This window comes from Orbicella franksi, chromosome 2 (assembly GCF_964199315.1).
Source record: "Orbicella franksi chromosome 2, jaOrbFran1.1, whole genome shotgun sequence".
Lineage (NCBI taxonomy): Eukaryota > Metazoa > Cnidaria > Anthozoa > Scleractinia > Merulinidae > Orbicella > Orbicella franksi.
This window is the reverse complement of record NC_138146.1, coordinates 31,413,373-31,430,123: the sequence shown is the minus strand read 5'-3', so window position 1 is coordinate 31,430,123 and position 16,751 is coordinate 31,413,373. Positions and strand designations below refer to the sequence as shown.

Here is a 16,751-nt window from a genome sequence, read left to right as displayed (position 1 = left end):
CCATTCTCCGATTCCCCGTTCCTCGTTTTAAAGATAGCCATTTGTAATTAGTCTGACACGAGTTCCCATCTTTGTAGCCTACGAATTTTCTTGCCACTCTTCTAACATTTTTAAAGTCTAAAATTCACCGTTTCGCTATGTCCTTTATGTGCTTTGAATTTGTGTGTAAAAAGTCACTCGGAGAGAATTTATTTTTAGATTTTGAGAGTTTTATGGAAGAGGAGTCCGTTTATCCACTGAAAGAAAAAAAAATCCATGCTAACAAAATTGAAAAAGAGAAAAAGAAGATAGTAAAAAGATGGTGTTTTGGTTTAGTCGTAAGAAATTTTTGAAAAACTGGGATAATCTCAGCCTCAATAAGGATTCTTACCAAACAAAGAGTGTATTAGTAGAATGCTGGTGGTAAGGAAGACTAGAGCTGCTTTGGCTTTGATTTGCTGTGACAGTCCCGTAATTTCGCTATTGATAAAATTGAGAGAATACATTGTATTTGGTGGTGTAATTGTAAAAATGTGTTGCTCATTATTCCAAGGTAATTTTTCAGGGAATTTTTTCCATGATATTATTGGTAAATTACGACCGAGCTAGAAAGTGTATCAAATATAATTAATTTTCTACTATAAGATAACTATTTTTCTTAGACTAAACAGTAGTAAAATAGATATTAAAATCACAATAAAATTTAGAGTAAATTTAGAAGTAATTACTATAATAAAATGTGTTGCTTATTGTTTTATGATAATATTGTCGCGATGTTTTAAAAGATATTTCAGTGATATTCTTAGCAAATTTAAGTACCGCCATGGCTAGACGACGTATCAATACAGTATTGTAAGTTTCTAAGATAACGCACTTTCGTTTACTATTCAATTTTCATGCTTAAGAGGTTTTGTGTGAAAACAGGTAGAGTAAAGAAAAAATGAAGGGTAGGAGAATTAATGGGTCGCGTAGCAGCTCTCGTAAAGTATTACATGAATGGCTTGATACCCTTCTTGGAGGAAAATAGAACAAACAAGAAAAGCAATGCTCCTAGCCCCAAAACAATTACAGCTGCTAACAAGCAAAAGGATTAAAAGCTTACGAAAGCTGCTATATTTCTGAAATTAATGCCCCATATCGACCTTAGTACCAAGGTAATCCCTGTCAAGTTATTTTAGATCACTTCTGGCTGTTGTCGAGAAATAGCAAATTCTGTGACTCAGAGTTTGCTTTCGTGGACAGCGTGGCATTTTCATCTTCCACGAAGACATCCAGGCAACGTCCGTGGTAACATGTCCGAGAGAGAACGGGTACCATGTCTAAAACTAACCTAGTGAGAAGGATTACCTTGAGAATAAGGCTTGTGAGGGGGAATAACTCTCTTGGTAGAGTGAAAACCTTTATTGTAGAAATGTTTTGACTTTTGTAGTCACTTGCTGTTCTTGTGAAACGCACGAGGATGGATGTGCCAGACCCTCCACGTTAACATAAATAGGCCATTTCCGTGTTGTCTTTTATCTCTACTTTAAAATGAGGTTTCTTGCTAACCTTTCGAATTTAAATGAGTTTGATTAAGTCAAAACGGAGCGAGCAATAAAACGCATTGCCATGCCAATGGTTTAACTCGAGGACTAGTGAAAGGATTGAAGGGTAAACGGGAAATGGCTCATGGTATTGTCACTCGAACACGTCATGTTTAGGTTCAGACGACAAGGTTTCAGTCTAGAGTGGAACCCAAATTTAGTCGAACGATATGACGGGTAACATGGCAGGTCGGGCAAAGCCCTCTTTACCCCGAAGTCGAACAGTCAGTGTTTTGGAGAAAAGTCTCATTAATAATTAAAACATTTATTGTTAAAACTCTGGAATAAAGTTAGTGCCTTCCAACTACTTTTAACGTTGTCGGTTGTTCTTTGTTATTTGCAACAAACATTTCTTTGAGATCATGCAACCCTCGGACCTACCCATTGTACCTGCTAAGTACATCATGTGCCAAAAAAATAATCAGAAACCTTTACTCTGTGCGTTTGCTATACTGATGTTAGGTCTAAACGTGGACAAGGTAAGAGTGTTAACAAGTAGGACGTGGTAGAAACGCCCCGATACAAATGGACTGGTTCACTAATGGATGGTAAATCAAACTAAACTTGTTCATAGCACGAAGGGGTTAAATTTGAATTAGGGCTTTTTATGTATGCCAAATAATATAAAACCTCCAAGATCGTGAAAATAAAAAAAAACTATTCAAAAGAAAAAGAACAGCAAGGTATTTGTTTCATTTGGGTGTCAACTGACATATGGACTGTGTTTAAGTATACAAAGTTGACAAAGCAGCCTGAACGGCGGGTAAAAGGTAAAACGCCTTTCAAAGCTAAAGCTTCACAGCTTTTATGAGTATCCTAGACAAAATAAAGAGGAACTATTATGAGAGTGACTTCGAAAAGTGAGACGCAAAACAATTTCATAGCTGGAATCTTAAAAATAATGGTCCGGTTATGTTCAAAGTTACTGAAGTGCGCTGAAGCTATGACTAGCTCTTTAAGACGTGGCCCTTAAATCAATACCCTGTTTCAGACTGCCTGATAAATTAGTTCCCTAGTTCAGACCAATGTTAAAGGCAATGTTTATATGCTTTCACTAGGTAGGATAGCTTCTTCTAAAAACCATACTCAATTCAGAACAAGAGTGCAAAAACCATACTCTATTTGAGACCAAAATGGCCAAAATCGATACTCTATTTCTGACCAAAAACGGCTAAAAACTATACCCTTTGGGGCCGCACATACCTACAGAGCCCATATAAGGGAGTAACCTACCGGGTTGACTCATCTTCTGTTGCGGTTGAAACCCAAAAAAAGTCAAGAAACCGTTTTATGCTTTACAAGCGAACAGGAGTTCATATTTGACGCTAGTACGTGGTGATTTGCATATCGTGTTGACAAAGTGTGGAGATTTCCTCGATTCGATTGTTCAGTTTATTCGGTTTGGTGAAATGCTTAGGTGAATTTCATTATTAAAAGGTTACTTGTAAAAGACTGGTAATGCTACGGCCGATAATTTGACTGCAAAGCCGTCAGCAAAAATAATATTCAAATCACGCTTTAGCGTGAGTAATATGATTAATATATAGATTTAGCCAAGCCTAAAAGCGGAGCTCCTGATTGCAATAACTGACCATACGGGAAAAGGGAATTAGTTTTTCTTGGATCAGAAACTCAAAAAATGATCAATTGTGAGTATGTAATTGTTCAGCGTGTGGTCTTGCTATTGTTTCCAGTTAAATTGTAACAAACTACACACAATGAACCTAACCAAGTTTGTAGAAATTACGTACGCAATATATTAGGGACTTTCCAAGAGACAATTGTGCAAGGAATATGTCAGAAGAAAAGTCAAAAAAAAAAAAAAAAAAAAAAAATTGTAGAGCGCGAAAAGGCCTAGGTACGAGTTTAGCGCTACAGTGTCACGCAGGACTTGTAGTTAGCGGTTGTCGCGTAAGAAATGACAACAGGAGACAAAGGTAAATTGTACATTCTTTTCATTCCTATATAACTTACTCTCTTCCTACTCAACAAAATCGTGTGCTCCCTGTGGCATAACATTAACAGAAATGAAGTTTTACTTCTTTGGATGGAAAACTTCTGTTTTCGGGAACAATCGTTTCGCTTAGATGGCTAATGCAATTTTCACGCTGTTTCCTGCCGGAAAAACGTGGGCTGCTCACCCAAAAGCCCTGGGTTTCCTTGACACTCCTTTCCCTCTCCCCCAGAGTATGCAAAGAAAATTCTTACCCATGGTGCTCCACTGGAGAGCTTCCCGCGCTGGAGCTTAGTCTTTCGCGGAGAAAAGACCACTCCTATATTCTTTTCGGGGAGAGGTCTGGTTGAGAGAAGAGTTTTGTATCCAAGATGGCGGAAAGTATTGATTGAGTCGATCAAATACTAACAACTTCGTTGCATACCAGCATAAAGTATAATACGTTTGCAAGCTACTGAGGGTACTTTTAAATTGTGACATTCAGTTTTAACTGGCAGGTAATCTAACTTTGTGGGCCTTATGTATTTTTCGCTGAACCAAATTCAAGCTGAATATTAAATTAATAACAGCCTTTTTTTCAGTCACGATTAGGGCGGCTGTGGCACAGGCTATAAACTAAGTAACTTATATAGTTCATAAGAAAGTTTAAGTACATGAGCTTGAGGCATATTATGACAATTATCTTATATCTTGTTTCATAGTAATCAGAGATTTGGAGGTCGTTAAAACATGCACAGAAGAATCGGAATTCCTTCAGAAGCAGAGCTCCTTAATCTGTCTTCTGAGCTCGGAGCAAAATGGAAGAATCTAGCTCGTGCTTTAGGAATACCTGAAGCCAATATTGAGGTTGTAGACGAGGAGAATCGTAAAGTTGTAGAGAAGTGTTATAATGTGCTGTTGCTATGGAAGCAGGGAAGTGGAGCTCGAGCAACATATGAGGCTTTAGAGGCAGGATTATGCCATGGTGTTGTTCTACGGAGGGACTTGGCAGAAAAGTACTGTTATATCCACGCTTTAGCTCAAGAAAATGATCTCAGGGGATGAAATATGGAACGAATTCTGTTCGATATAGCCAGTGACATGTGCATTGTAGTGAAATAATTGCCACAATAGTAAATAACTCAACTATCAGGTATAGTAATCTGCTATATATGACATTCAGTAACAGCCAGTTTCTCTGCTTGTTGAGTTTGCTATGATCGAGTTCGCTACTTGCAACTTCCAGTATGCCAACCTATTTAATTCATGTTCGCCACTATCAATAAACTAAAATTTGCAAAACAAAAAATATATTGACCCAAGATTTAGTGAGCATATAGATTATTCCTTGTTCTTTCATCCAGTGCCAAGCCAAACTCAGTTAGCTGACGTAGTGACCTTGGCCTGTGGGTAGCAAACCTGTGGCAAACTAGCTTGAAAGTAGCAAATGCGACAGTTAGCAAAACTGGCCTAAACCAGACATTCGACAGGTTGTGCAAGATTCCACATACATGGGTGTACCTCACTAAGTTGTCATGTGTGTTTTCACAAATCTGAGTGGGATTGTATGACAATTGGCCGTGATTGCCGAGTTTTTAAATTTCTGGCGTAGTGTGAACAGAAAACGTTTGGCGTTTTCAGTGTAGAAACGTCATTTCAAATATTTCTCCAGTGTAGTGTGGATGGGGTCTTAATTACTGGTCTTGAAGAAAACAGTTTTGCTTTGCCAAGAATCTTGATATTAGATGACAGCAAAACTGTTTCCTAAGGGATCAGTAACTGCATTTTGTGTTATTTGGTGCACAGAAATAAGGCAAGAAGAATTACTTCTGGGATTCAATCAAGTTCAAGGATGTTTGAAAATTTCTGGAGTCCTATTTCAAATTGAGCAACTACCAAAATAATAATAATTAATTAACAACACTCAGAAACCACTTGAGTTTATTTTATTATTATATTGTGTTCAGAAGTTTTTGTATGGGTCAGCGATCAATGAATTTTATGCATTCTTTAATGGTAGGAAAAAAAAAGGGGGAGAAAAAATCCCAAGTGAGTGAATGAATGAGTAAAAACTTTATTAACGTGTCTTTATTAATGTGTATTTAGCTATAGATTAGCTAATTGGGGTACCTATCTAAAGTCAGTAGCTAATAACTAGTACAAGTGAATATATGAAAGATCATATATTTTAACTGTGCAGGAAGATATGAAGACATGATTGATAATCGCAATTATACACACAACTTAAGCAGTTGTGAAATTAAGGCCTCAAAAAAATTCAGGCCTGAATGGGATTCGAACCCATGACGTCTGCAATAACAGTGCGGTGCTCTACCAACTTAGCTATCGACCCAACTGGGAGCTGGTCATTTTGAGAGTTCGTGATAAACCCATAGATGGTAAAGAATTCAACTGAATATATATATGAAAGATCATATATTTGAACTGCAGAGAAAGTTATGAAGATATGATTGATCATTGCAGTTGTGAAATTAAGGCTTGAAAAGAATTCAGGCCTTAAATTTTCAGGCCTTAATTTCACAACTGCTTAAGTTGTGTGTGTAACTGTGATGATCAATCATATCTTAATAGCTAAAAACTAGTTTACAAAAGTTACAGTAATAAAGTGAAAGTAACTTCTGATTAATTAGAACCAGCAAGAACCCATGTTAGATTTAACTAAACTCCAGCTATGTAACAATGTGGAATAGGAACTAGTTTACTTTGGGCAATCAATTTAGGGTTTTACCTTTTCACCATAACCGACTCTGAGTGACGAGCTGCTTCGTCTCTGAGTGACAAGTTCTCTTCTTTGCTTTTTATCTTGAATGAGAGAATCCCATTCCATGCTATAGGGTGTTTTGGTTGGGGCATCTATCCCCAGACCGATCCCTGTCTCCATCTCCAAGAGAAGTTTTCCAGTCGTTATGGTTTTTGTTACTGCCTCGTACTGATTAGAACTTTTATTACATAATATATAGCACTAGTCCAGATTAAATTCTGGAAGTCATGGTTTAAAGAAGTATTCATAATTTGTGGCTTTTGCCTTGAAAGTCTTGAAAAGGTTGTGCATGTGACGTATCACACCTGGGATGATATAATAGAAAAAATGTGTTGGCGGCCAATTCGTAAGTTTCAAGATTCTGATAATGCTTTTGGTATCCTCTTAGTAACATCCATGTTTGGTGGCTCCCCATAGGAGTAAACATGAAGCCAGCTAAAAGATGAACCCATTTTCTTAGAAATCACTGACCCTGGCCAAGGTAACTACATTTGCTTCCCTAGCTGTTTTCACTTCTTATGTTTGTATCTCCTCCAAATAAGAAAAAAATGTTTCTTGTTTTGGTTGTGTTTTCACGGCCACAAAAGTTAAATGACCAATTCGTGTACGGAAGTCTGGTTGTTAAATACAATAACTATTATTATGAAGCTAGGCTATATACAGGGTACAAATCTATTATTTTTTTCTCCTTACTTGTTGCCAGTCTTTCATTCACCGATACTTAAATTTAGTTACCACATTTTAGCATAATGGCTATTTCTGAAGATGTAGAAGCATACGAAACATCAAATTTAAAATCATAGTTTTTTACAACATGTGTTGTTTTGTCATATTTGTCAGTGGCGATCCAGACCTTGCCGGCTTTTCTTCCTTCTGTGATTTTTTTTACCCAAAATAAGGGGGAGCAGTGGGCCCCATGGGTACCCCCCTTGATCCAACGCTGTTTATCACCACAATATGTGACTTTTATTCCCACAGAGGAGTATTTAGAAAAAAAGAAAAGCAAAACAAAAGAATTCAAATGTTAATTTCTTTGAGTCAGACCTCGTAAATAAATGGTGGAAGAAAAAAACATCCGTTTCAAAGCAGATGTCCGGATTTGGGGGCAAATTTGAATCACTTTCGTCGGATTTGCTCGAGTATTCTCGATATTGTTGCATACCATATATGGGCATTTCTGGTTGCCGCCCGCGGGTCACGAAGTCGCGGCCATTTCTGATCCCAAGCTCGATGTCGTATTTCCGTCTTTGAAATTCTTCCTTTGGGAGGTGTAAAATTAGTCAGTTTGGCTATTATCTGGGAAGAGATTTGCATATTTTTCGCATTTGAGACAAAATATTGGAGGTAAGTGCTCTTTTCCTTTCGCGTTATTGTTGGTTGTGTTATGGAATTTCATTCCAGTGAAGTGTCGAAGGCATTCTCCTCAAACAAGGCCTGGTTTTTCAAAAAAATATTTTACGAGCGCGTGCTCGATATCAAGCAATTGCCAGTTTGCAGCTTGAGCTCACTGAGTCGTGTTAGCTAAATCATACAATATTGAGCGAAGTAACGACACATAAACTTCCACAGTAAAGGCATGCATGTTTATGAACCGTGAAAATAAGCTTAATTTAGACATGCACATGCTTTAAGCCTTACTATCAATGATAGCATTTCGAAATTGAGCTCAGCTGTTTGTCTGCTTGTTCTGCTACGATGACAAAGAAGAATCAAGTGTTTCCTAAACGAACGTAAATATATATTTATTTTTCTTTTAAGATATCGTAGAATGGATTTGTTTTAGTGTAACTTAAATAGGCATGATCGAACATCATGATTTTGCTCAAGAAAATTTCTCAGCTGTTTGTATGACGGAATCATTCTTTCAACAGAAGTTCAGCTCTCACTTCAGTTCCTCAGCTAGAGCCCAATTTAATTTTTATTTGTTTTGGCTTAATATTGAAACTTGAACTATCGACTGCAGCTTTGTTAGTCACTATTTTTCACTTTTAACTTTCATGTTTTCATCTACTATTTTTGGTAAGTTATAGAGGCGTTCTACGTTGGTTGTAAAGCCAACGTTGTACCTGTCAATTCATGTAACCTTGGGAATCTGTAAAATTATCCCATTTACTTTACCGAAGCTTCAGCACTTTTGTAATTCTAAAATTTTAATGATGGTTCCATTTAGAGTTTATTTTGTAGACAACAGAAGTCGAATTTTTTGGTGAGTGACCGTAAAGTCTACTTGACGTTATTCAATTTGCCTTCTCAAATGTTAGCTTGTAATATAAGTTTGATACATTCAAAGCTAATTTTAGTAGCATAACACTGAGAACAACTTTACTCGTGGCCTAATGCGTAGTTTGTGCTGCTATGCCTTCCAGTGTTAATTGAAAGTGTTTATGTTACATTTGCACATGTATTTCATATATTACAACTGTGTTTACCATCTTTTGCTGTAATTTGATGTGATTTTGATAATAAACCTGCTCTGCATAGCTATGTGGTAAATCTGATAACCTGTGTATGTTTTATGTAACTTTAGCTAAAAGCTTTAGTACTGAATACAATGCGAAACGCAATTCTCACCCATTGCATTTACGAGCAGATGTTGTTAATGAGGTCAGGTAACTAGAGTTTAATACAGAAACAACAGATAAGTATTTCTGTGAAATATATTTTTGTTCAGAGCAACTGCAGAATACCCTGCTACTATTCTTCTTGATTCTACTTGTTCACATATTTTTAAAAATCGAGAAATGCGCATGAATGAATTAACTTGAGTAGCAGGGTCTGCAGAATGCCTAATGGCCATTTTAATTGAATTAATTTTAAATGATTTGTGATAGATAGATCAAACTTGGGCAGATTGTGCTTCGCTATTTTGCATTTGACCCCTGACTGACAGGTCATGTTGTTTGAACACAATTAGAAGGTTTAAAAGCTATAATGAGAAAATTAATGTGATATGCATCTTTGTGAATTATCCAAACATACCTGTCTGCTGGATGTTTTGGTATTGTGTCCTGTCAGTGTTCCGAGTGTGCAAAGAAAGCCTTGTCCATTATCCCAGGCTAGTGGATCTTGTAGCCAAGCCAGTGGATTCAATCTATTTAAGGAAATTCATAACAATTATAGAAGTACTGTAAGATATTGCAGTGTTGTCTTTGTTTAATTCTTAACTGATAAAATTCCAAAAAGAAGAAATATTTTTTTTGTCAGTATATAGTGGAATTTTGGACTTAAATATCCTAGTTGCAGAAAGCAAGCTGGAAAAAATTTGAGTTCCTTCCTTTGTGTGCTGTGTGCTGTATACATGTACCCAGCAGAAACTGTGATAGAGAGAAAGTCCTGTACACACTTCTTGTCATGTTGAATGGTATTTTGATATTTGCAAGTTTTTAATGCGATGTACATGTACATTTATTGCAAATGAGTGAGTTGGTTGAGGAAAGCATTTTCTCAACCTTTGACTTTCTTGATGCAATAAGCACTCAAAGAATAAACTGCTCGTTTGATGTCTACAAGTTATCAAGAAAAGAATCCAGAATAAAAAATGTCACCAAATGTGTGCAAATTTTGCCAGAGTACAAATTAATTGATAATCTTTGAATTATAAAAACCAGCTAGCCATTACTTTTACATTTTTGTTTTGGCAACTCTTTGTGAAATCAAGATATCTTTTTTTGTGAATTAAAACATAAGAATATTTACTCGATAACTTTTTTTATGAACAATGTAAGAGATTGGAATATTTATTCCATGATGACTGTTTTCAGGTTATAGACCAGTAGGGAATCACAGCATTTAAACATGGCACTGACACTGAAAATCAACATTGTCCAGAATAGCTCTGTCAAGACTTTACAGGTGGGGTTTTCTGTTTATGCTGTACCAGTTCATGTATTGAATACTGCACGTATCAGGAACAGAGTATGTGTAAAACACAGTATCCTGGAATAGCCCTTTTCACGGTTAATTTTTCTCATTTGCATTACAATGTAATCCAACGTGGATGTGAGGCAATTTTGGGTTAAAACTACAAAATAGCCCAAAATTGCCTCACATACATGCTAGATTTTGTGGTAATGTACATGAGCAAAGGTAACCGTGAAAAGGGCTTTTGGTCATTGTAAGTAATTTAGTGAACAGCAAGCTCTGCGCAAGATTAACATAATCCTGCACTGGGATTGGCTAACCAAGGGGGCAAGGTTACGCTGTCTTGCCAGCTTGGGAATACCCACTGTGCCCCGCAAGTAAAAATAGTGTTCTTTTTCCGTATAATAAATCCTTTATTGACCAAGCTTGTTCAGTCAGGATGCTTGATATTGGCCTCTTTCTTTTTTTCTTTTCTTTTCTTTCTTTTTTGCATGTTTATAGACCTTGACTTCATCTTGGTCCATGAACATGCAAAAATGAACTTGGCAAATTTCCAGCCATCTTGACCTCATGCTTGGTCAAAAACCCATATATATGTGGAATGAAGTTTATCCTTGCTGGGAGAAAATTAAATTCATTTTATTAATATGTAGTTCAACCCAGAAGCTACCATAGCAGAAGCATTGAGAATTATAAGAGAAAGAGTTCCAGGATCTAGTCCAGGCAAAAGTAAGTAAAATACTTAGTGTAGTTCTCAATTAATTTATTTTCTAAGAAAAGCCCTTGCTGTTTTTTTCTGCTGCTTGAGCAGTCTAGATGAATTGTGCAATTTAATTGGTTAGATTATGGGTCAGATTTTATTTTATCTGAATCAATCACATTTTCATTTGAACCAACTCAGGCTCACCATTTTTGACATGCACCTTTTGCTACGTGTATGTCAGAAATATAATGTTCCACAAGAAACAAATACAATTTGCTAACCAAATAATATACCCGTAGATAGTGAAGATACAAGTGTATATATGAAATGTCATATATTTGAACTGCAGAGAAAGATGTAACCTTTCATATATTCACTTTGTATCTTCACTATCTATGGTTACATGTATATTATGAACTCATAGCGTGGCCAGCTTCCAATTGGCTTGATAGCTCAGTTGGTAGAGTACTGTATTTCTGTCGCAGAGGTCATGAATTTTAATCCCGTTCAAGTCTGATTTTTTTCAGTCTGTAATGATCAATCATGTTTTCAATGTATGGGTGTAAGTTCACTGCTTGCATAGAACAACCTAGTAGTAAAGTGCATTATTCATGATGGTCCATTATCTCAGTGCTCTCCCGTGTAGTTTCAGATTATGGGTTATTTAGTCAAGATGATGATCCATCAAAAGGAAAATGGTTAGAACCTGCCAGGACCCTTGATTTCTACCCGCTCAAGTCTGGTGTAAGTAATTACTACAGTGCAAATGTTAGACTAAGTGCTTTCTTTCATCGCATGCAGTACCCTGTGCTATCAGAAGGATTCTTCAGAATCAGTATAATTTATCTGTCTTGTCTGCATGGCATATGAGTTAGCTTTGCATCTTTTCTGAGCAGTACCGTAAAATCATCAAGTGTTTTCCAAGTATAGAGTGCATTTGGAGATGAATAATAACAGGTTCCATTAATGTTTTCAGCAGGAGGGCAACTGGTTTTCACAGGCTGGCAAAACTATGTCAACTGAAATTCTAATATAGAAAGATTGTCCTCTAGAGGTCAAATCAGGCAGGCAAAATTGTCGTCATGACTGGTCAATTTGCCTAGTGCTTGGCCCTTAATAAAACTCTGAATAAGTGGTATTTTTAGTGTGGAAATAATTACAACGATTGTGCACAAAAAATAATGAACAGGAACACAATAGCAGAATTAAAAAAGTTTTTTCCTGTCCAGTTTATTTATATTTATCTATTATTAGTTAGTTATTCCTTTATGTTGTAAAATATCTTAATATGTATATGTACTTGTAATTCATGATGGTATATCTTGTAACCATAATACACTGCTCAAGTACGTATTGTATGTCAGATGTGGAAATAATTTCATCTACTAACTTTTCAGGATATGCTTGACTACAAGTCTAAAGTTAGACATCTAAAAATCAAATTCATGGATGGATCAGTGAAAACATTACAGGTAATTAGTTTGTCTGGGCCATTTTTTGCTGCGTTTTTGCTGCAAAGCATCTCACTTGTGTCTATCAGCATGTTGTATGCATGCATAGTACATTTACTTTTACATGTACAGCAGTGTGCAAAGAAATTCCTGACTGATATCCGGAGGCTAGTAGATTTTCCAAGAGGGCTTTTAGATTCTGTCCATCACTTGCTTGATGGGCATGCAAGTTTTGTTGAGAATTAAAAAAAGGTATTTTTTTGAGGAAATTCAAATTACAGAAGTACATATGTACTGTAAGAGATAAACTTTTTAGGGCTTAGTGAAAATGATTTTCGGGCCAGTACAACATAAATAGAGTTTGCCGAAGGCCAATCCCCCAAATTTTTTTGTTGACACACTGTACAGTTGCTTGTATGGTATAGTTTGAATGTTCTTTGTGGCTAATTTTGAGGCAATATTGTCAACTGTCAGCCTTACATTAAGTGCATTCATGCATGTTTAATGGTTCTCTGTTTGTTTTTTTCCTGCTGTTTAGATTGATGACAGTCACAATGTTGGTCAAATTTTAGACTCTGTTTGTATGAAAATGGGTATGTACATTTTTGATTTATTATCAACAAGCAAATGTTGCTTCTGAAATATACATGCCAAAGTCTTTAAATAAATATACTGTCGTATATTGTCATTTTGATTGACAAGTTCTTGCATTCTTTTTTCTGTAGGTATTGCAAATACTGAGGAATTCTCACTGCTTGTTGAAGGTCAAAAAGAAGACAAAGAAGATGCAGATAAAATGGGAACGATAAAGCGGGTGTGTTGTCTTAAAACATTATTGTGTTATGTATACATGTACATCCATGTTTCCTGTATGTGCAGCTTTGACTGCTCATTTACTTTTCTAAAGATACATGTACAGCTACAGATGAACCCTATCAGGAACATACATTCATGAACATTTGCTTCAATAAATGAAGATGAAGTGAATTAAAGCTGAATAACTCAGAACATTTCGGACTCCATAATGGGAGTTAAATCCATTGTGATATGTCCTTCTAGACATTGGTAGAACCTGAGCTACACATGCAGGTTGAGACTCGTGGTGAACAAGGTCCTAAAATAGGTTTTAATAAATAAATGAGGAAACACTACTAAAAGTGTTTTGTCTACTTATATCTTATAAAAACAGGACAAATCTGTGAAAGATGTCTCCTTGAAAAAGATGGAGGAAAGAGACAAGAAAAAAATGGATCAGCTGAAGAGAAAACTCCACACAGATGATGAAGGTAAAATTATAATAATTTGTACCAGGTCCATTTTTAAACTTGACATGTACAGTACATGTCGTTGATTTGTAAATGTATTAATCAATTTTCAGGTCTTGTACAGAATTTTCCATGTTTTCTAGTTAACAATCACAGTATAGTTAGCTTGAGATTTTTACAATGTGTGAAGTGATAGTTGATGAGGCAAGTGATGAGGCTGAAGAAAGGCTGACTCAACAAGAAAATGGAAATCCAAACAACCTGTGCAATGTTACAGTTTTGAAACAAGTTTTCTTAATAAAGACCTTTATCCTGACAAAAAGTTTGATAGAATCAACTTTTCTATCCTCCATGCATGTAGGTATAGGTGATCTGGAAGTAGCAAGCTGTTCATTTTGTTGTATATACTGTTAGTACTTATTAAACTTCATGCTTTAGCAAAATCACTCAGGGATTGAGTTGTCTGAAAATTGTAGCTACATGTATTTTGAGTTGAGGCTTTTAAGTGGCAAAATGGTTAATTTCCTTTCTTTAGCCTTCCTGGAAATTGAATCATCTGGTAATGTTCCTTAATTGCCCTCTCAAATGCCAGAGTCTAAATGAGAAAACTTTGTCATTACATGGACCACTAGTTTGTTCTAGTTCTATGTCTATTGAGATTCAATCTTGCACTGCACGCTTTTGTACAGGGTGGTTTCTAATCTCAAATACTTGACTTAATGTAGGTCTGCATATCTTTTGTTTTTTAAGTTCACTGGCTTGGACATGACAAAACTCTTCGAGAGCAAGGAGTTGATGATACATGCACTGTTCTTTTGAGGTATTTAATTTTTGAAATATTGTATGTTGCAAAAGAGTTGATTTTTCCACCGCATGTAAATCATTTACAGTACTTACATTTAGCAGGTTAAATTTCTAATGAATGTCTCAAGTACAGTGGTAACCATAATTTGTACTGAACATTACAAATCATTATTGTTCTCTACCATCATCAGAGCCAAGTAAAAAATAGTAGACTTCAGACTGAGTAGATGTATAATAATTTTAGAGGTGAATAGTGTTATTCTGAGCACTGGAAGACTGGTTTAGTCTATAGTGATCTTTCTTTGAATGTTTTTCTAGACGGAAGTACTTTTACTCAGATCAAAATGTTGACATTAAGGACCCAGTCCAGCTCGGCTTGTTGTATGTTCAGGTAGGTCCAGTTAAAGTGCTTTACTTGGAAAATTAACAAGCAATTAGTTGATCATGTATACTGCACTTGTGCAGTACAACAATGGACCTTCTGGTTGTCGCTTAATCCAGTTGTTCAGTCATCCAGTCGTCTGGTGGTTTAGTCATCCAGTCGTTGAGTCATCCAGTGGTCTAGTGGTCCAGTTGGCTGGTCATCCAGCCGTCCGGCTGTCTGGCTGTCTGGTCGTTCAGTCATCCGGTTGTCTGGTCATCCAATCATTCGGTCATCTGGTCTTGCGGTCTTCTGGTCTTCTAGTCATCCAGTTGTCCAGTCGTTCTGTCATGAATTCTTTTACATGTAATCAATCAGTCAGTCAATCAATCAGTCAGTCGGTCAGTCAGTCAATCCGTCAACTTACAGAATAACTGTACATGTGGGTGGAGCTAGATAATTGAGTAAAGCATTTTCCATAATAATTTCTTTCTCCCTGCTCAGTGTAGAGATGGTATTTTAGATGGAACGCATCCATGTACACAGGAGGAGGCATCACAGGTATGTGTATCATGAAAGTATTTAGATAGAGCCTCCATGATAGTCAACTCTTGTTTTTTCACTTGAAGTTGATATCTAATAAAAATTCCATTAGTCAACTCAGTTTGGTCCACTTTTGTTCTACTTTGTAGGGCCCAAACTGATCTTGGCATTTAATTCATTTTCTCCTCAGCTCGGAGCTATTCAGATTCAGGTCCAGTTTGGTGATTTTGAAGAAGGCAAATACAAGTTTATAGAGTAAGTTCAGTGCTTTGTTTACCAGTAGAGACTCTTGACAATCTATTCTTATCATTGCACATGCACTGTATATTGCTGTCAGTAACATGGAGTTGTTGTGCTTTCCTTGTGTTAGCTTAAAAGAATTTCTTCCCAAGGAATATGTCAAATCGAAGAATATTGAGAAGAAAATTAAAGAGGTGAGATATTTCCGTAAATCCACTGTGTAGTGGTGACATGTACAAGGTCATATTAAATATGAAACATAACATTATAAGTGCATGCACCTTACCTTGCTCCAGTTGTCCGGGACAACTAGAGTTTCCTTCTGGGCATGTAACTTTTCATTCTCACTTGCCTGATGGACAAAGGATCAGGCAAGTCTTCTGCCAACTTAATCATTAAAACAACAAACTAAGACTTGCCCAGGGCAAGCAAATTGGAAAGCAACTTGTCCCAAGGGCAAGCTGAGATTCAGTTTTTTTTTTTTAGCCCAGTCATGTAGGTCTTTTTGCAGCTTTACACATTGTTTATCTTTTCATTATTGTGTAGGAACACAGGAAAGTTTCTGGACATGATGAATTACAGGGCAAGTACAAGTATGTGCAGTTGTGCAGAGGGTTAAAGACCTATGGAGTCACATTTTTTCTTGTAAAGGCAAGTTCACATTTCAGGCCATAACAAGACTGGTGGCAGTCCTTCATGCAAATTTCTAGAGTTTTTCACAGTACATTCTCATCAGAGCCTCTTTTTTCCATGCAGTACATGTACATGGATTTACCACATTAGTTGCCATCATTTAAAGAAAACCTGTTTTCAAACTTGCCCTTTGGGCAAGCAGTAACTATTATGAACTAACCCAAAAGTCATTCTCACCAGCCCCCCATATTTCTTAGAAGCATTAATTGATTTAAGATATTTCCCCTAACAACCTCACTTGCACATTGGGCAAGCGAAGGGTAGATTCCACCTGCCTAGCTGCAAAATCCACTAACTCTGCTCTATCAGACATGACTTTCTTTGCATGCTGGTTGCAACTTCCTTTGCAGTGGGACTGAAAGTTATGTAATGTCAGTGCAAAATGCAGACTTTCTACTTGAATGTATGTTTTAAACAAATGATATAGTTTGTTTGTTAGTTGATTGTATTGATCAGTTGTTGGTTGGTGTGCTTGTTGCTGTGTTCGTTGGTGTGTTGGGGATTCATGCTCTGGTTAGTTATCTAGTTTTGTTGTTGTTGGTTCATAGGTGAG

General features: G+C 36.5%; 2 protein-coding genes across 5 annotated transcripts in view; both read left to right on the top strand.

Moving 5' to 3' along the window:
- LOC145479286 (uncharacterized) overlaps positions 1–2,293 on the top strand; it is a 35,882-nt gene extending 33,589 nt beyond the window's left edge. For 3 of the 4 annotated variants that reach the window (XM_081457605.1, XM_081457608.1, XM_081457607.1), the window contains one exon: positions 1–2,292. This exon is cut by the window's left edge and continues 2,788 nt beyond it. The gene's annotated coding sequence lies outside the window, so the exon portion shown is untranslated. The other variant, XM_081457606.1, reaches the window with a different exon arrangement.
- A 5,171-nt stretch (positions 2,294–7,464) lies between these two features.
- Positions 7,465–16,751, top strand: part of LOC145479283 (talin-like) — a 41,096-nt gene continuing 31,809 nt past the window's right edge. Inside the window, exons 1-14 of the mRNA XM_081457603.1 lie at positions 7,465–7,621; positions 10,039–10,129; positions 10,792–10,867; positions 11,488–11,585; positions 12,239–12,313; positions 12,831–12,885; positions 13,018–13,106; positions 13,482–13,578; positions 14,308–14,377; positions 14,680–14,752; positions 15,227–15,283; positions 15,456–15,520; positions 15,636–15,699; positions 16,052–16,156. Coding sequence (XP_081313729.1) covers positions 10,073–10,129; positions 10,792–10,867; positions 11,488–11,585; positions 12,239–12,313; positions 12,831–12,885; positions 13,018–13,106; positions 13,482–13,578; positions 14,308–14,377; positions 14,680–14,752; positions 15,227–15,283; positions 15,456–15,520; positions 15,636–15,699; positions 16,052–16,156 — 981 coding nt within the window. The 5' untranslated portion in view covers positions 7,465–7,621; positions 10,039–10,072. The remainder of the gene's footprint in view (positions 7,622–10,038; positions 10,130–10,791; positions 10,868–11,487; positions 11,586–12,238; positions 12,314–12,830; positions 12,886–13,017; positions 13,107–13,481; positions 13,579–14,307; positions 14,378–14,679; positions 14,753–15,226; positions 15,284–15,455; positions 15,521–15,635; positions 15,700–16,051; positions 16,157–16,751) is intronic.